The sequence below is a fragment of the Cottoperca gobio genome, chromosome 22 (assembly GCF_900634415.1).
Source record: "Cottoperca gobio chromosome 22, fCotGob3.1, whole genome shotgun sequence".
NCBI classification, from domain to species: Eukaryota; Metazoa; Chordata; class Actinopteri; order Perciformes; family Bovichtidae; genus Cottoperca; species Cottoperca gobio.
Genome location: NC_041376.1, coordinates 5,637,937 through 5,657,406, shown reverse-complemented (window position 1 = coordinate 5,657,406; position 19,470 = coordinate 5,637,937). Strand labels below are relative to the sequence as shown.

Below are 19,470 nucleotides of genomic sequence, written 5' to 3'. Positions count from 1 at the left end.
GTGCCCAAAATGCAATCCTCAAACAAAATATGTATGTTTGTTTTGATTATTTAGATTTTTCATATATTATACATAAAAGTAAACACATACTAAATTAAAAGTAAAATACTTTCATTAGCACGAGTACTCTAAACTAACTGAAAAGCTGCACAATTGTTGCACATTCATGACGTAATAAGGATGTAAGGCTTTTCTGTTGCTTATGCACATTGCTAACTCCAACTTAATTGCACATCGGGTATTTGAAGGTTGCTAAAGTGTTTTCCTGGTCTCAGACAAACTCGGGGTCTTTCCCACTCTGCCATTGTGAAATCAAAGTTAATTAATGAAGTCATGTGTTTTTTATTTAATGGAACAGTTGCTCAGTGCTTCGCAGAGAAACAAAAGACATAACAAATACAAAATACAAAAGACAGAGAAGCATATCACATTATTTTTTTTTATATATACAAATGACCTGCTGTGTGTGCATTTGAAATTCAGTGTGTGTGTGTCTCATCTGTCTCCCTCTCTGCCAGTGTTTGAACGCAGACGGTGGTCACAAGTCAGATGAGAACTGTTCAAAGCTGACTCATATCAAAGGGCCTCCGGGTCTTTGTACTACAGTGTCTGCAACAGGTGACATTTAGGGCTCAAAAACATTTATAACTTTGAACGCTCGCTGTGGGACCAAACATCCCCTCAACCCAGCGGGTACGGAGGGGACGGATCAGGACGGAGGGGTTACAGAAGGACACAGGGACAGAGGGAGAAGATGAAAGTTGATATCTTCTCACTTTATGGTCAGCAACATGAGGACACTTCATCCAAGAGACACGGTAAACATTTTTAAAGGATAAGATGAAGTAATGGCACCGTATGATTCAACTCAGGCATTTCTTCTTGTTTGTAGAAGAGGGACAGGTAAATAAGCAGTGAAGAGCGTTAAGGTGAGTTAAATGTACTGTGGATTTATATGCATCTATCACATACAGCATGTCATGAACAAGTCCATGTTTTAAACCATTTGTAATAACATTATTTACACTTTTATCTTGAATCTACACTGACTTGCAATAAATGATATCTGTGTCCAGTTTATTTATTTGTTTTCAGATGTAATAAACATTTTTATTGAACAAGAAAAACAGACAGATAATAACAACTTAAACTTAATTTATTTGAACATGTTTTTGCAAAAACGTTTTTTTGGTTTGTAAAATAAATAATAAATAAATGTATTTGATTTTATTGTCATTGCCCTTTAGATTACATTTTCAGAAAGAAAACATGTAAAAGAGGTCCAGGGCAGACAGTAGAGGTGTTTTGCTGTTGAAATTTGAATGTTGTTAATCTTTGTCAGTGAAAATATAATCTGATTTCCTTAACTTTCCTTTACCCTCCAGGCCATGGGGGACCCCCTGTCAGACTGCAGCCCCCTCATCAGTGCTGCAGCCTCCTGTAAACTCCGCCTGGTCCGCCTGCTGGTGGAGGGTGGGGCTCAGGTCAACAGGCACAACCCGAAAGGAGAGACCCCTCTCCTGGCTGCCTGTAAGGCTCTGAGAGGGGAGCCTGCCGGACCTGAGACGGTGAAACTCCTCACCTACCTGCTCCAGAACAAGGTCAGTCTGCAGTGAGTAATATTTCCAATTTCATCTGAGAATATATGAGTTTAAATGCAAGAAGTTCAGCAGCATATTGATTCAGCTGTATTTCTAATGCATAATAAATGTGTACCTGCAGTAAGAAGAGTTATACGGTGCTAATGCATAGTAAACAGGTTCTCTGCTTGTGCTCCGTCCACCTACGTAAATGTTTCTGAACATTTTGCTGCTGTAGAAGACAACACAGTGTACTCTGAGACAAGATCATTATTGATTATGCATTACATGTGTGTATATGTGTCTCAAGAAGTTTTCACTCGAGAGCCATAAAATTAAATAAGTTTAGTTTTTGAATTCCTAACAAGCTGTCGGACACATAATTCACACTGGGCCTTCTTAAGGTTTCATCAGAAATACACTTCTTGAGTTGCTGTCTTCTGTCAACTGGCCTCCTTCGTACCAATCAGGCAGAACCAAACGCGCAGGACCGGGCTGGACGCACTGCTCTGATGTACGCCTGTATGGAGCGAGCCGGAGCTCAGGTGGCGTCCACCCTGCTGGCTGCAGGAGCCGACCCCTGCATGGAGGACTACTCCGGAGCCTCAGCGCTGGTGTACGCCATCAATGCACAGCACCAGCCGACACTGAAGGTCAGTGCATTTGACTGGTGGAGATAAGAAAGACTGCGCTGAAGGGACTGTGGGTAAAGCATCTAAATAACCAATTAATAATGATATATAGATAAAGATGTGTCTATATTATTTGGAGGTAAACTAAGCTGCTGAGATATTCAACGGTTAGTTCAGGTACTGAGATCCTTTACTTAAGTACAAATACGTAATACGTAAGCAAAGTCCTGCATTCAAAATGTTATTTATATAATGTGTAAGGATTATATTTATGCATTAATTTGCGTTAGGAGTGTTTTAATGATGTGGAATGTCAACGTGGTGCTAATCTTTACTTATTTATATACGTTTGGGTACTTTAATCTACAACAATGCATCATCGTTTGATTTGAAAAGAAACACTCTCCCTCTCTACTCCCTCAGAAATGGAGTAAAAGTATAAAGTACCATACAAATGAAAATACTCAACTGAAGTAGAAGAACCTCTCCCTACAGATATGAATCTTTTGAAATCATGAACACAGTTTGAACGTGTACGTACTGAATATAAACATATAAACTGTGTTCTTCAGGTGCTGATGGATGCCTGCCGAGCCAGGGGTCGCGACATCATCATCATCGCCACGGAGATGAATGTGAGTGGAGGCCCGGTGACCAGGCGTTACCTGAATGTAACTCCATCTCCAGACACCTCGCCGGTGTCCTGCATGTCCCCGTCTGACATCGTCCTCAAGACGGGCTCACCCAACTCACCCGATGGAGAAAACATCTTCAACTTCAGAGGAACTGGTGAGTGATGGCGAGCACTTTGAATAGCAGATTAGAGAACAGCAACTACTGTTTTGCATGGCTTAGTTCAGTTACGGTACATTTTTACATGTCACATGATCACAGTGAGCATTATGTCCTTTTGTAAACACTAGCTGTCAGGAAGGTGAACAAAAGCACATTTAGAAAATAATCTAAAGATGTTGAACGTCTAAAATCATCAGTGCTGTGTGGAATTTGTAGTAAATGGGATTAAAAAAATGCAAAACCACACAAAGAAATCTCATAATATAGATGATAAAATGCTGAGAAATATAGAAATCTGAACATCTAGTTACATTAAACTGAGAAAATCTTGCCAAGAAATGTATAGTTCCAGCAGAATGGCCCAATAACTGTGCTAACCATACTGGGTCTCAACATTGGATCTGTGTAATATTATGCAAGTCTCCTGGGTTTTCCACCTTGATGTGCAGATCAGTAGCATCAACAGTACTCAGTATGCAGACACTGTGCCCCTCCTGGATTTAGAGGAGCAGCATTTAACAAAGGCAAGTCTAGACGAATGAGAACAAATTCCTGGTGGTTGAAATCATTAGCTGAGAGCTCATTCCTGAGGAGACGAGATGAAAATGTGTCGTCAGGGAGAGGTGGAGATAAATCTGCTGCTGCGTTACAATAAAAGAAGTGACTTTTCTCCTGAGTGCCTATAAACGTTAGAGACAGATTACTAAGTAAATAGTTAGCGTGTTCTTATTTCCATACTATATACCACTAATTGTATACAGTATATAATATATACTACTCTTTATTGAACTGTTTAATACTAAGTGATGCACTATGTGTGCCATTCAAAGGTAATAAACCTGCGGCTTAATAATGCCAATTAAATTAGGCAGTTTCACCATCATCCACAGCTCCTCCATTTCCTTTGTGCATTGCATTGTGGGAAAATAGTGTACATCAACAAATCAACTCAAATCAAATGTATTTATATAGCCCAATATCACAAATTACACATTTGTCTCAGTGTGCTTTACAGACTGTACAGGTTACGACACCCTCTGTCCTTAGACCCTCGCACAGCACAAGGAAACACTTCCTAAAAGAAACCCCACAGTTAAAGGGGGAACAATGGAAGAAACCTCAGGGAGAGCAACTGAGGAGGGATCCCTCTCCCAGGACGGACAGACGTGCAATAGATGTCGTGTGTACAGGATAAACAACATAGTACAAATACAACATGTGACAGAAATGATGTTGTGTTGAAAAAGAGAAAGTTTGGATGAATCCAGGAAAATGTCAATAAGGCTTCCTGGTGTCCAGCAGGACCAGGGCAGCAGGCGCAGCCACGATTCATGATCCTGACGTAAACTTTATCAGTGGCAACCTGCCACATGAGACACAGAAACTCCGGGGATGATGCCCCGGATTCTGTGTTAGTAACATACATTTACATAAATGCATACAGATGGAGAGGGAGAAGAAGAGAGGGAGGGGAGGAGAGAGGAAGAGAAGGAAGAGAGCAGGGAGGTGTCCCCCGGCAGTCTAAGCCTATAGCAGCATAACTAGGGGCTGATCCAGGGCAAACCTGAGCCAGCCCTAACTATAAGCTTTATCAAAAAGGAAAGTCTTTAGCCTGTTCTTAAATGTGGAGAGTGTGTCTGCCTCCCGAACACAAACTGGAAGCTGGTTCCACTGGAGAGGAGCTTGATAGCTGAAGGCTCTGGCTCCCAACAGCACTCTCAAAAACCAGGGGACCTTCTTTTGGCAGTTTTCTTTTGGCAGTTTTCTACTTCGTACTCTGACATAAACCTGCCTAGAATTTGTATGTAGAATTAAGTAGCATCAATTTGACATCTGGCACACAACACCCTCTATCCTTAGACCCTTCACTCGGATAAGGAAAACCTGTTAATGTGGAAGTAACGGAAGAAGCCTCAGGAAAGGACAGATGTAAAAATGTAAAAGCTCAACTACGTCCATGTGTTTGCTTTTCACTCACTGTGTCTTATTCACTTCCATCAGGCATGAGACGAAGCAGCAGCAGCAGCAGACATCCCTCCTGTGAGCTGAGTCCGTTGAGCCGGAGTAGCACTCCTCCGCCCAGACAGAGAAGGTTATCTGAACCATGGCTGGCCATTCACAACCTGGCCTGTCTGAACCGGGCTTACGAGGAGGGTATGATAGAGAGGAGGAGGGAGACCGGAGGGAGGGGAGATGAGGAGCCACATTTTCATCAGTGCAGAGTGGAAGAGAGGATGGAGAGTGCGGTTCAAAGGAGGGATAACAGGTATGGAGGAGAGAATTACGACAGCTGCAGCGAGGATTTTCTACCGAGGCTTTCTCGCTCAGTCCTCTCCCTCACAGAGATGAGCTCGTCTCAGGCAACTGTAGGCAGACTGGTCCCTAAGAGGTGTTTGATGCCTGGAGGTTCAACTTCGGACAACATGACCCTAAAAAGCTGCGTTGATAAGCTTCGCGCCTGTTTGTCACCTCACTCCCAACTCCGCAGGAACACCCTCCCCTCCATCACGGTGGTTCCTCCTCTGCTTCACCTCCCGCCCTTAGTCGACCAATCAGACTTCCACCTCCAGGTTCCCGCTTCCAAAAGCAGGAGCATGAGGTTTCTGCCTCACCCGCCCAGCTCCTCTTCAACCTCTTCTTCATCCAGAGCATCTGTAAGACTCCCACGGCTGCCACCCGCCTCCTCCGTCACCTGCCTAGTGTCGCCTCCTGGCTCGTGCTGCAGCGAGAGGAGCAGGAGGTCACGGCGTCACCACTCGGTACAGATCAGCGGGGGAGGAGAAACCATGTAGGCCCTCATTCCTCCTGGGGTCTTCAGTATAACAGATTACAAGTTTGGACATTTTGATAGTATCTATAGGAGTTCCCTTACAGAGGAGACCAGGAGCATGGACAGAGTTGAACAGCGTAGTTGATATATAATGAATTTATTTAGGCGAAATGTAAAATAAAATCCAGGTTCTCAGCTGTGAGTATTTGCTGGTTTTCTTTGTCGTCTTTGATAGTAAACTGAAAATGTGTCTGTCACAACAATAAAACCCAGAGCAATTAAGGTTAGTTTAAACCCATGGCTGTCACCTGCTGACATCCCAATGAGCTGAAAGCTAATTCAATCAAAGAATGTCTGAGGATTTCTTTAATATATTAGTTTTAGGTCTGAAATGCTAAAACCCACCAGGTACTGCAAGAAAAATGCAAATATTTATTAAAAAAAGAAAACCTCTACCAACCTCTGGTTTAATCTGTATTCTCAGGATAAGAAGTAATAACTTCATAAAGGAACCAATTATCTAAAATCTTTGTCGTTTAAATGTAAATCACAACCATCTACATGTCCAGTAAAAGAAGTGCATGTTCATGGCAAAAGGAGTGAAGTCATTTTATTTGTTTTTAATATGTATCTACAACAAGGGGGACACAGGCAAAAACAACTGACAACTTGATGAAAATTAAAACAAAACCCAAAAAAAAAAAAGAAATTACAATTATCAATGCATTTTCCCACCTTTTTTTTCCAATAAGCAACATTTTTTTGTCTAAAGAAACTTTACAATATAAAGAAACGTACGAAGAAGGAACCTCTCATTTTACTACACGAGACATTTAGGATCTGAAACTACCCTAACATGAGATACAAAGCAACTCCCCAAGGACAGACTGCCTCATATTCAATACTGCTTTGTCATCAAGAGGAAAAAAAAATGAGGAACTGAACCGAAAAATTTTTACTCCCCTCAAAAAAGATCCTCTCTTAACCCTCCCTACCCCTGAATGTTACAGTATTATACATCAGCACAATAGAAATACAGAAATGATCAACGTTGTGACGGTTTTACTTACAGGACAGAAAGATAGAGAGAAATTCGACTGCATTTTATACAACAGTATTTCAAAGTACAGGAGCGGAAACGCCTGTTCTCACACTCTCTCTACCTCTTTTTAGCAATAAGAACAAATCTGTCCATTATTTTTTTTTCTCTTTACTTTCCCAAAACATTTCTCCCCACCCCATTTTAAATAGATAAAAAAAAAAAAAAAAAAAAAAAAATCCTTCATAGTAAAGTCTGTACTCTTGTACCTGGTGTGTCGGATTGAAAGCCAGTGTCCTGTGCGGCCTGCTTTCAGTTTCAGTTGTGTCAAAAGGGTAGTTAAATGCAGTGTGTCTGAGGCAGACGTGGAAGGGACAAATTTAATTATGAAAAACTGGCCTTTCGCTCTGTTCTTGCAAAGTCCCCGTCAAACACAGTGAAAAATATGCCTGTTTTGTGGCTTTCTGGCCACCTCACTCAAAACCTTCCAAGGACAGAAGAGGGAGGCTTCTGGACAAGACTCATGTTTAATTTAAAGATTTGTCGAGGAAATCTGTGACTGTGAGTTAGCTAAAAGGCGTTCAAACACTCATTACAAAATTGTCCTCCCTCGTCCCCTTAGACCCCTCGACGCTACAGCTCTGATGCACAGTAAAGCGCCGCGTCCGTCTGTGATGAGGTGAAATAGCATAATAGTCTATAGCAGCTCCAGTTTGTTTCTCATCATCAAAGACACACCATCTCTGAACAAACACACAAGTCGCCCCGAATCAGCACGTTTCTGATCTGAACTGTTGTTGTGATTTGAAAATATCAAAACATGTCAATGATATCAAAATGCATTTTACAGTATTTACAAAAAAATTAGAACGAAAAGATGGAAAGAGAGAGAGAGTTGTACAAAAGAAATCAGAGAAGGGGTGGTGTGTGTGTGAGTGTCGATGCTGGCCCGTTGGAAAGGTGAGAAAAGGAGAAAAAGGACGGAGGTGTTTTTCTTCAAGATGAGCAAAAAAAGGGAGGGAGGCCACTCGTCACAGTCAACAAGAGCAACGCCTTTTTTCCGTTTCCTGCTTTGCTCAGACATAAAAACGCCACGTATCCGATCAGCAGAGAGCCAGAAGTCCTTTCAGAGGGAGCCCCGCACGTACGACAACACGTCTGCGAGCTAAACTGTCCGGTGTGTAAAAGCAAATCTCCATAAAGCACAGACGTACATCACAGTGTGTTGAGAAGTCATCAGCAAACAAAAACAATCCGAGTGTTCACTACGGTTCAGCAGAGACGATAACGCAGCCTACGCACATGTCGGAGTGAACAGTCACCTAAGCATTAGTGGAAGCAGCATGAGTGGGTTGGGGGGGGGGGGGGGGTCTTCAGCACCTTGAGGGCTCGGGGGAGAGGGGCTTATGATGTCAGACGGAGATGAGGAGACGCTGCAGACTGGATCTGCATATTTACACAGTTGCTACTAGTTCTGCAATTAACAAAAAGAAACCCAGGGATAACACTTTAAAAAAAAAGTAACAATGATTCATAAGACAAATTTAAAGTACATAAATAAATAGAGCTGTGCATCTCACTGCATGGAAGCTACTAAAACAGGAGCCGCTTCTTCTTCTGGTTTGGATTATTGAACAAGGAGTTTGACAATTTAGATGGTTGGTAAAACTCTGAGATTATATATAAAATAAAAACAAAGAAAAAAAGGGCCAATCAGTACCTTGATGGATAAACTCTTACCTGCAGGGAGCAGTGCGCTCACATGGAGCCACATGGAGCCCAGCAAACAATTTCTAATTTGTGTGCACATGTACTGTCTTCATCATAATAATGTGCCCTCAGAAACAGAAATTAGAACCTAATCTTAAAATGATCATACCAATATCATTAATAACAATAATACAATAATAAAAATAGCAATGATACAATACATACACAAAATAATGGGGGAGAAAGAATTGTTCACTGATCATCACAACACCTCTGTTAAAAATGTACACACAGAGAGAACAATGTGGGGGGGGGAGGGGGGAGACAAAGGGGTCGTTTTATACGACCCTCAACTGAATCCGTCGGGAGGAACAGCAAAAAAAAAAAAAAAAAAAAGACGATAAAAAGTCCAGTCGTGAAGCTTCCAGGCAGCTGCTATAAGACCCAACGCTTTGTCCTCAGGGGAGGGCTGTTATCCAGTCTCCTCTTTCTCTCTGTTTGTCCTCCTTTCCTCGCTCATTGTCTAGAACCTGACAGGTAGCCAGGGAGGCCGGGGCCGGAGTCAGAGAGGAGGCTCTTCCTGTTGCTCTGTGACTGCTTCCTATTCAGACCGGCGGCCATCTTGCATGCTCCAGGAGGGCCCGTCTTAATTAGAGTCCCAGCATGCTCAAGGGCTGTCCCAGAAGGCTGTGTGGCCATAGAGTTCCCGAATGAGAAGGGAAAAGGGAGGGGGGGGGGCAGCGGATCCCGTATGGGTGGGACGGGGAGGGGAGAGGGTGTGTGTGAGGTGGGGGGGGGGTGGTCCAATCCGAGGTGAAGTAAGGATTGAATTGAAGAAGAAAAAAAAATAATCAGGTGCAGGGGTACAAAAATAGGAGGGGAAAAATAAAGAAAAATAAAAAAAAGAGGGGAAAAAAATAAAATCACACACTCATCGTCATGTTGGGTGAATACTGCAAAGAGAGAGAGAGGGAAGGGGGGAGGAGGGCACAGATGAGTGGATATGTCACTGACAACATGTAAACACCAGAGGGCGCTCAGACCCAGCCCTGCAAAGCTAGAGGAAGCACAGACAATACACCCAATTCAAGTAATCAATAACTCATTCATATTTCTGGTAATTAGACTGAACCTCAATAGTTCTCTTGGACAGACATCATTTGTAAATAGCACAAAGCATCAGAAACAGTCAGATGCATAGCCTTGTTTCGTGATTCCATTATTTTAGCCTGTTTTAATAAGGTGTGTAGAGCTGCTTATATTTCTTTAGCGTTTAAAAACTTGGGAGTTTATTTCCCAACATATAAAATTTGTCTCAAAGTAAGAAATTGGAAAAATGTGTGCTGTATCAAAAACACGTCTCTAAAAAGGTCTTATTTTGAAAAATAATAATATATATATTCCAATGATTCCCATCCCTACTGCTGGACTTGTTGAATCGAGGTAATAGAGCTCGGCTATAATTCCAGCCTGTGCACCCCCGTGGCTCTGAATGGTACACAGGACGCCCCTCCACCTGTTGTGCACAGAACATTTTAAACAACTACTTTGTTCTTAAAGCCTCAGATACAACAAAATAAAGAAACGACTCGGCATTTGTGTCCATCGACTGATCAATGATACAGAGGGTATACAAGGCACGTCTAAGTGATTAGTAAGTGGCTACAATGCAAGCAGAACATCAAATATTCTTTCTATTCTATTCTTATTCTGTACAATGAACACGCTGTCGTAAGCATTTCAAATGTATAGTGTCCCAAGTTATGGAGTATAAAGACTATACGCACTTAACAATAGAGGCCTTCACAGGTCCGCTTGGTTTGTTGCATCAGAGAAGTAAAGATGAATCTAGTCAAAAAATATATTCCGGCTATTTGGGTTCTGCTGTGTGAGCCAGTATGTGTAACACCCGAGTGGATGTGGGTTTGCCATGAGTTGGTGACGAATTGCATATTCCATTTTAGACCCGTTAACCCCTTCACCTACAACTGCTTTTAAAACTATTGCACTTCTTATAGGCATCTCTTAAATTCTGACAAACAAAAGTAGGGTCAGTTGTAAAGCAGCACTAATACCTCTCTGCTGATGATGAAGCGTTATAAACTAACCAAGCTGAACAAATATAAACATTATCAATCGTCTGAGATAAATATTATAAAGTTAGGCCAACCCTCTGCTTGCATTCTTGCACTGGTTTGTCATGAGGTCAAGGATAACTGTTAAGGGTCGTGAGATGCCATTCACTCGCTCTACTTACACTTTCGCTTTGGAATGGGTTCAAGAAGTTCCCGCCCATTTCGCCGTCATCTCTCGGCGTTCCAGGAGGGTTGTTCATGCCCCCCATGTTATTAGGGGAGCTCTGAAAAGACAAACTGATGAGCCTGCGTCTTATAAACAGCATCATTAAAAATGTAGAAAGTAACGATTCTAAATACACTCGGCAAAGAAGAGGAGTTTATTGAAAGTCTGGTTTTTACTCACCTTTGGCAACCCGTCCATATCCCCAGACCCTGAGGGAGGGAGATACAAAAAGGTTTGAAGGTAAACCGTTGTGTAAAATAAAGCACAAATCATCTAAAGTCCATCTACGACACGTAAACCCACACTGTGCTTAAACCCACCTAGTGATCCGTTCATGTGGTGTGGCTCCATGGCTCCCATAGCTCCCATTGGCCCATCAGGCCCAGGTCCCATAGGGAACTGGTGAAAAGGATGAAAGCTCATAAATGACTGCGTCTTTACGTGTTAATGCTTGACCTCTGTGGTCTTTTAACTCCGGGTGAATTAGAGAGTATTTAATGTATTCATCCTGGTTCATTTCCAGTCGATTCTTATTGAGCTCAGCGTGGCAGCGTTATGCTTCTCTGATGCTGAACTGTGCTGGTGCCCAGTGATGTGGTTAGAAACCCCGTTTGAGCACGATTCATTTTTGTGGGCAACAACATCCATAATTTTGACCCAGAAATCAATCTGCAGTTTCTGAAACGCTTTCAAGCCTGGAAACTTTAACCTTTCAAATAACATTAAGAGATTCTCGTTGACTTAAATCACGCGTCGGGACTCACATTGGGTCTGTTGCCTCCCGGCCCGATAGGATTCATCATTGTATAGATGTTTTCACTGGAGTTAGTTGAATCTGAGGAGAAAAGCAAAAACAAAAACCTTTGGTAACATGATATAAGAGAAATACTGGGAAGACAAGAGAGACATCTATTTATGTGTTAGTGCTGGGGACATAGTTAGGTGACGCACCACCTGGGCTGGGCATGATGGGAGTTCCAGGTGGACCCCCTCCGCCTGGAGGACCCTGGGGAACAATCGGTGATCGGGGTTAAAATGACACTCATGAGAACATAAAAGTATCACTACGATTAAATTCTGTATCCATGAGAGCTGCTCTGGTTTTGAACTCACCACATAGTTCCCTGGAGATGAGGAGGAGTAGGCTATCTGCAGGGGGAGAGAGGAAGCACATAATCAGACCTGAGGGTCAGAGGACGCTGAATGTGGATCTATACAGGGTGGACAAAATAGCAGGAACAGACCTGCAATAACTCATTACTTTTGTGAAGCTTATGAATGTTCAGACGTCAGCAGGGACGTGTTGTTTCAACTCTATAGTGAGTTTGTGATGGCAGTTTGTTCTGTAGAAATCCCTTTAGAGTTACTGGTTACAAGTGTCCCTCGATGAAACTGGCTGATGGACATATCGTGACATTTCTGTAACAAAATCAACCTGAGCTGCTAAACCAGCTGTGAACATCATAAGCATGACGTTTGTACTTTTGACGGGCTGTTGTACAGGAGTGCGCGGCATTGACGGAGGGTTCTTTACCCAACACCTTTACGTGGACATGTGTTAAAAGGTGAAGGCTTTCTGACTCACAGAGTTAGCGTTGGGTCCTGGCCACGGCCCTCGTCCTCCGGGACCCCTGAAGCAAAACAACGAAACAAGGAAGAGAAGAATTAAGGGAAGAGAGAAAGTGACAAACTGTACGATGACGATGGTGTGAAGTGTTTGCATTTCACGACGTGTACGTTTTAACTTACATGTTCATTCCTGGCATGGGGCCGCCCATGGAGTTTGGAGGAGGCCTCATACCTCCATAATTCTGTCAGACAAAATGTTAAAAACATTCAACGAGAAGTCCTTATCTCAAGAGTCTAATTGATATTCATTAATAAATTAGCGAGTGTGTGTGTGTGTGTGTGTGTTAGTCTTTGTTGTTTCATGTTCCTCATACCTGTGGGCCCATGGCCATTCCTCGAGGAGGGTTCATTCTCATTGGTCCACCCATGTTAGGATGTCCTGCAAGAACAGACCCACAGAGTCACTACACATAACACACCAGTGCTCGTGTAAATCCACATATGGCTCCTCTGTTAAAATCAGGAGTTAAGACCTGCCGCAGACAATGCTTCATCCTAATCCCATTAGTTGTAACCCGCTGGCCCCTGAAGCTGTAATCTGCAGCTGAAGTCACCACGGACCCCTCGCTGAGCCAGACACAAGTGTTCAAAATCAGGAGAAAAATAACTGAATCTGTACAATTTCTAATTGAACGGTGAGAAATGTAATCTGAATGAATAAAAAAAAAAGATCATAATTGGTTACACAAGGATAACTGTTGAACAAAAGTGGCAAATATTTGTCCAATATGAAGATTTGCAGCTTTTCTTTCCCTCTCATCATTATGAACTGAGCCCCTTGAGGTTAATTTATTTTGTTGACACAAACACACGTTTGACTTGGTAGAAGGTAGAAGTATGAAATATCTAGATTTTAAAAACCCAGCAGGAATTACACCTGGAATGATTAACTGAACATGAATCTATTGATATTTATATCACTTTTTTGTCCGTACTGTCCTTTTTGGAGGAAACTGAAATCAATGCTTTGCAGGACCTGCTGATGCCCCGACTAAAAAAGTAATTGTTTAGTTGAAAGATTACTGAAGATGAATCAATAATGAAAATAATCATTAGTCAAAGCCCTAGTAGAGTCATCATCCATCATAGATGGCATATCTACTATACAAAATAAAGATATTCCATAATAAAAGGAACCCCCCCCTCGGTCCCAGCCTTACCTTGCGGTCTTATTGGTTCCAAACTGTTTGGCAGGAGAGGCTGAGATCCAGGGATTCCCCCCGGAGGCTGAGGAAAGACCAGACTGATTTAAATACTGACTGACTTTCACATTGGAAACACAGACACTCTCACTTGCTTAAGAAAAACACAAAGATGTGACAAGTGACGCTTTAGTACCTGATTTGGCATTCGGAGTCCGGGGCGCGGCCCACCTGGATACCGTGGTGACATGAAAGGCTGAGGAGAGAAATGGAGGAAACGAGGGGGATTGAGGGAAAAGAGGGAAACAGAGAAAACGACATTTTCATTATTGATAAATCCAAGAGCGCTCAACGGGGGGGGAGCCCAGAAGACACACAGATGGACACAGTGTGGTTGGAGAATGGAGGATGACACTGAAAGATCATCAACACATATCCCTAGAAACAGAAAGAAAGATGCACTTCTGCGAGTCTCTATTTTACACACACACACACACACACACACACACACTCAAAGCACGGTTATGTGTGTGTGCGGCTTAATGTGTACGTGTGTGTGTGTGTGTGTGTGTATGTATAGAGGCAGTGCTCACACAGCTCCCTACACACCCTGCCTGCTCTCACTGTGGTGTAAGTTGATTCGGCCTGTGGTCTGCCTGCGTAGTTAGAGACACCTCAGGCCAACAACACCGTCCAAAAGCCTTAGAGGAAGCATGTCCACACTCTCTCACACACAAGACGGAAACCAGAAACCACAAGAATGAAGAGCCGGGCCGCCGCAGTTAATGGGCAAAGGCTAGCTTTACCTCCACACGGGCATCTGTAGCTACTGTTCTGGAGAAGTGTTGAAACACACGATGACTGAACATTAAAGTTTATTACGGCTGAATGTATTGTTATCTAGTTAGAAAGAGTTTCCAGTTACCAAGTGTGTAGTGGGAGCACACATTTGTTGTTTGGTACGTATAGAATAATAATATACTTTCTTTTATAGAGCACTTATCAAAACAAAGTACTTCAAAGACAGAAAAATTAAAAATAATTCCAAAATGAATGATAAAATACATGAAAAATGACTTTAAAAACTAAACAAGAAATTAAAAACCAATAAAATAAACAGGCAGCTCATATGAGACGAGTCCATGGTGCCTGTCTCCTGTTTTATTTATAAGGTGCAAGAACAAGAAAGCAGGGCGGCGGGGAGTATCCCGTGTGTGTTTGTGCATGTTTGTGTGTGTGTGTTAGGAGTGAAGGAGCAGATAAGTGTGCAACCCCCCACAAGCTGCTCCGGGGGTGGGGCAAGAAGTGAATTATTCATCCCACACAGGGGCTGCCGGTTCTGGGCCTTGGAGAGGATCGGGCCCTGCTGCCTCTGGATGCTCGGCTTTTATTTAAAAAAAAAAAGGAGGTGAGAAGGACCGGAGGGGCCGACATCTACGAGGAGTTAGCCAGAACAAAACTAGAGCTAACGGGGCTCGAGGGCAGGAGGGGAAGAAGAAAGTGTGCGAGTAGTGAATGGAAAGAAAAAGAGCTGGTGTGTGTGGGCGAGGGGGATTTAGAGGGAATGAAAGAGAGAGGGGTGTTTGAGAGAAAGAGTTTGCGTCTTACCTGGCCATGGGGTCCCATCATAGGGTTGCTGGGGTTGTGTGGGGGGGGCTGTGCGTGGGGGGACTGCTGAGAGCCGGGTGGTCCCTTTAAGAAAGAAGAGCGATATCAGAGAGGGGAGGGCCCAAAAGTGGGCTTTACACCTGGAGGAATTACCCGATCAAAATCATAGGGAAGAGTTGGACGAGAGGGGGGGAGGGGGGGGGGATGAGTCAGCGGGGAGTCTTCAGGTTAAGGAGGAAGAAGATGCAGTTAAAATCTGCAGTTAGATAATGTACTCCTTAAGAAGAAGAAAAGACAGGATTAAAAGCCAAAGCCCAACAGGAAAACCGTTTTAATTTGCCTGCGAGTCCAAACAAGCCAACAGATATCAGTATTTAGCATAATTAATGATGATCCTTGGGACCCTCAGGTCAGAGGACTACGTGTAGTTTTCCTCTTCGCCACATGGGGGCAGTGTTGCCAAAGGCTAACTGTAACAGGACAGGAAGCAGCAGGACAAGCTCTAATGGCAACTTCCAAACCACAAAGATGATACCGACTAAAACAAGTTAAAGTTGAGTTTTTTTCCTGCTTATTGTGAAACTACTTCAGTATGACAATGCATCGATGCAAGCAACCCCCGAGCTTCTCCGACACACTGCTGTGTTACTGCTGACATTTCACCCCAAGACAAGAGGTTAACGACCCCCAATAAATAACTCATTATGCAACAGTCTCTTTTCCGCTCTTATCGCGGTCAGAGCCTTCATCTCTTCATTGTTGAACTGTTGATCAGGCAAAACGAAACATTTGAAGACATCAGCGTGGGCTCTGGGAAGCGGTCATGGGGAGTCATTATTTTCTGACATTTTATAGAAAACATTATTTTTTTATTAAACGATAAATAAAAAATGAAACGAAAACAGGACGTTGCAGCCCTAATCCTTTTTACTCATGCTTTGATCAAATCAAATCTGATGTGGCCACTTGTAGACTATTTTAAAAATCAGAAAAAGTTCATGTACAGCTTCTTGTGTTTCAACAACATTGAACATGTGGCCACTTTTGTTAAATAAATAAACAACAACAACATACTTAGATTTCCCAGAGGAGTATAAGAAAGGATATTGTTTAGGTCTGAAACTCTGCATCGTAAAATAACTAGAAAAAAAAAAAGATTTCGAATGATACCCAGCCCCAACTATGAGCATGAACCATATTTGCAGCAAACAACCAAAGCTTTCACACACACACACACACACACACACACCCAATCTCACTCCTCCACCAATGTTATAAATAGCACTTCCATGCGTCTCTCCTCACCCTATCTCCCCCCACCCTTCCCCTTGCTTATTCACAGTCGTACTCTCACTAATCCCTCCTCACCACCACCACCACCATCCTCTCAGCACATTGCCTCGCTCTCAGCAAGCAAACAATAGAGTCGTAGGTAGCCACAGAAACAAACATTGGGCCACAATCGTGGTGGCACTGATCTTTCACATTTCCCTCTCTTCTCCTTCTCACCCCTCTTCATCTCCCTCCATCCTTCCGTCCCTCTATCGTGTCACCCGCTTTTTCTCTCCGACCATTCTCCACCACCTTATCGTGCCTCCTGCCAAATGCCAGTGCTGTCCATCACACCAGTGCCTCACGGAGGATGCGTGTGTGTGTGTTTGTGAACGTGTGCACGTAGGCCTGCATGTGTTTGTATATGTATCTGTGTGTGTGTCTCATTCTCGTCACTCTTCAGACAGCCATCTCCCACACTAAAACCTTTCCCTTCACAGAGCCGAGACAGGTCAGAGACAGAGACTGAGATGGAGATGGAAGGAGTGGAGAGAGGATGAATACGGGGATGGTTGAATCACGAATCGGTCCAACGGCAGCCCAGCGAGCCACAGATGAATTAACAGTGTGAGCATCAGAGGCGCTGGTGGGTGTAAATATCGAGAGTGGAATAAACGATGTTTGGAAAAATGTTGGGTGGAAAATGGAAAAACAAGTGGGAGAGTTGGAATTGTGTTTTCATCTGATCAAACTGGATTATTGATTTTAGAGTGAAGGACTTAATTACTAGACCCCGAGTGATACTGGATTCTTAGGGCCAATATTGACACTTGAGAATGATCAAGAGCTGATAATACGTCAGCTGATTCTTTTTGTATACATAACTATATAACATACACATTATAGTTACAGTTGAACAGTAAACGTTTTGATCAGGGCATAACCGCCAATATTGTTCAATAAAGTTGGCCTGCTTATATCAGTCCAGTTGCGCAGATGTGCAATATTGGAGGTGATGGAGGAGTAAACAGGACAGTGACAGAGGGGGTCAGTCTTACCTGGAAGAAGCCTGGGGGCATGGGACCACCTGGCATGGCTTCGTTCGGGGGCATGTTGCCCATCACAGGGCTGGGCGCTGCCGCTGCGCTCTGCAAAACAAAAGCGCGGTGATTAATTGTGGTGTATTGTGTGCAAGCGCCAGTGTGCGCGTCTCTAACAGCTCTTTATATACACGATGCACTGGCTTCCAAATGACTAAAGGGGGCAGTGTCTGCACCTGCAATCAAAGAAAACTCCTGCCCCCCCCCCCCTCTCATCTAAAGTTTAATGGTTAATTCAGAAAAAGTGTCTTCTATGAAAACGTTTAAAAGGTTCCCTCATGTGTGTGGTAGAGAGGAGGAGAGACCCTCATCTCTTTCTGTACAAGGATAGAAGTGAAGAGAAAAGTATATCCCACCAAAATCCTTTGCAGGTAACTTCATTCATGAAGTTTCAGTCACACACAGCTGTCAAGGTCTATGCCATCATACACAATACTGTAAATGGATGGACTGCATTTATATAGCGCTTTTCCAATCTTTGCGATCACTCAAAGCGCAACACATGTTAGCATTCACCCATTCACACACATTCACACACTCAGTGGCTACCATACAAGGTGCACATCAGCTCGTCAGTAGGGATAACCATTCACACACACACTTACACATACTTGTTCAGTATCTTCCCCAAGGACAGTTCAACATGCTGAGTGCAGGAGCTGGGGATCGAACCACCGACCCTCCGACCACTGGACGACCATGACCATATGGAGGAGAAGTGCTTTTCTGACCAAATATGAGGCGTTGCTTAAATTCAAAACCTATATACGGTCTTAATATACAAGGTATGCAATAATTCCTATGATTATATTTCCTATTTGTTATGGTGCATCTTATATAAAAATGTGATGTTTCCACAGAACTCCTTTATCATTTATATCTTGTATGCAAATCAATGCAACAATGACTCCTTTGTGTGGACTGTGCCAATATGGTAATGCCTAAGTGCATCTTCGGATGATCCTGAAACACCATGTACACTGGAGTTGGCAGTTTATTATTACATAAAGCAGAGGACATCCAATGCAAACTAAACAGACAAATATCATAACTTTATAAAGTTATTTTTTTTCTTTGCAGTGTCAAAAGTGTTCATTCAATTCTATGGTCATGTTGGAGGCTGTAGGTGGTGTTTCACTGCATTACAAAAGAATATAAAAAGGAGTTTCATTTTTATGTAAAAGAAACCACTAGTGCGTTATCTTTATGTTCAATCTTTTACCATCAGGGTCCGTATGGTGTTTCACTTTGGATTATTTATTTATCCAAGTTTAGTCTTGACACACTTTTTTTCTACTGCCTTTGTTAGGTAATAATAATATATATAAATACATTTTTTTATTTTAGGTAATGATTTTGTTTTTGTATTAAATAGACAATACATGTCAAACACTATAATATGCAAGTGTTTGCATTTCCTCATTTGCTAATTAAAAATATATCCATGAAATATATTCATGCATTTTTTTATACCCAGCACGATATTTCTTTACACATGTATTTCATATTCTTCCATCAAAATCATTGTTATATAAATTCAGCATATGACCAAATGATTACACTACTTAAAAATATAGTAACAAGTCATCAGCAAATTAGATGAGTTTTTAGTGTTTCTCGGCTACTAAGGGCACCAGATGCTGTTTTAGGAGGCGAGAAAGCAAAAGATAATTAAAAGCAAGGAACAACTAACTCTTAAACGTTCTGTCTGTAAGGAGGAGGCCCGTTTGGAGCTGATGCTTCTTTTCTTTACTTCTGCTCAACTATAACCAACAACATTGTCTAAGTGAACAAATCTAAATCTAATACATATTTGGTTTAAAATAGATTTGACTTTGAATTCATATTACACAACAATACCATTATTAGATCACACGATATCAAATGTACTT

General features: G+C 42.5%; 2 protein-coding genes across 5 annotated transcripts in view; one reads left to right on the top strand and one right to left on the bottom strand.

Moving 5' to 3' along the window:
• Positions 1-680: 680 nt before the first annotated feature.
• Positions 681-5,959, top strand: LOC115027575 (ankyrin repeat domain-containing protein 12). 3 transcript variants are annotated; one of them, XM_029460979.1, is made up of 6 exons: positions 718-818; positions 893-929; positions 1,386-1,601; positions 1,985-2,233; positions 2,785-3,001; positions 5,009-5,959. In XM_029460979.1, exons 3-6 carry the CDS (start codon positions 1,389-1,391, stop codon positions 5,797-5,799), a joined length of 1,470 nt encoding a protein of 489 aa, XP_029316839.1. In that variant the 5' UTR covers positions 718-818; positions 893-929; positions 1,386-1,388; the 3' UTR covers positions 5,800-5,959. The 3 variants fall into 3 exon arrangements, with proteins under 3 accessions (XP_029316840.1, XP_029316838.1, XP_029316839.1); XM_029460980.1 differs by lacking the exon at positions 893-929 and having other exon boundaries at positions 681-818; positions 2,051-2,233; XM_029460978.1 differs by lacking the exon at positions 893-929 and having other exon boundaries at positions 681-818.
• A 410-nt stretch (positions 5,960-6,369) lies between these two features.
• Positions 6,370-19,470, bottom strand: part of LOC115027369 (single-stranded DNA-binding protein 3) — a 35,045-nt gene continuing 21,944 nt past the window's right edge. The window contains exons 5-18 of one of the 2 annotated variants that reach the window (XM_029460658.1): positions 17,537-17,626; positions 15,207-15,290; positions 13,795-13,854; positions 13,617-13,683; positions 12,771-12,835; positions 12,577-12,638; positions 12,413-12,458; positions 11,941-11,976; positions 11,779-11,833; positions 11,592-11,662; positions 11,148-11,226; positions 11,008-11,036; positions 10,784-10,885; positions 6,370-9,479 (exon numbers count right to left, since the gene is read on the bottom strand). In XM_029460658.1, the coding sequence (XP_029316518.1) occupies positions 9,450-9,479; positions 10,784-10,885; positions 11,008-11,036; positions 11,148-11,226; positions 11,592-11,662; positions 11,779-11,833; positions 11,941-11,976; positions 12,413-12,458; positions 12,577-12,638; positions 12,771-12,835; positions 13,617-13,683; positions 13,795-13,854; positions 15,207-15,290; positions 17,537-17,626 (876 nt within the window). In that variant the 3' untranslated portion in view covers positions 6,370-9,449. The remainder of the gene's footprint in view (positions 9,480-10,783; positions 10,886-11,007; positions 11,037-11,147; positions 11,227-11,591; positions 11,663-11,778; positions 11,834-11,940; positions 11,977-12,412; positions 12,459-12,576; positions 12,639-12,770; positions 12,836-13,616; positions 13,684-13,794; positions 13,855-15,206; positions 15,291-17,536; positions 17,627-19,470) is intronic. The other variant, XM_029460659.1, reaches the window with a different exon arrangement.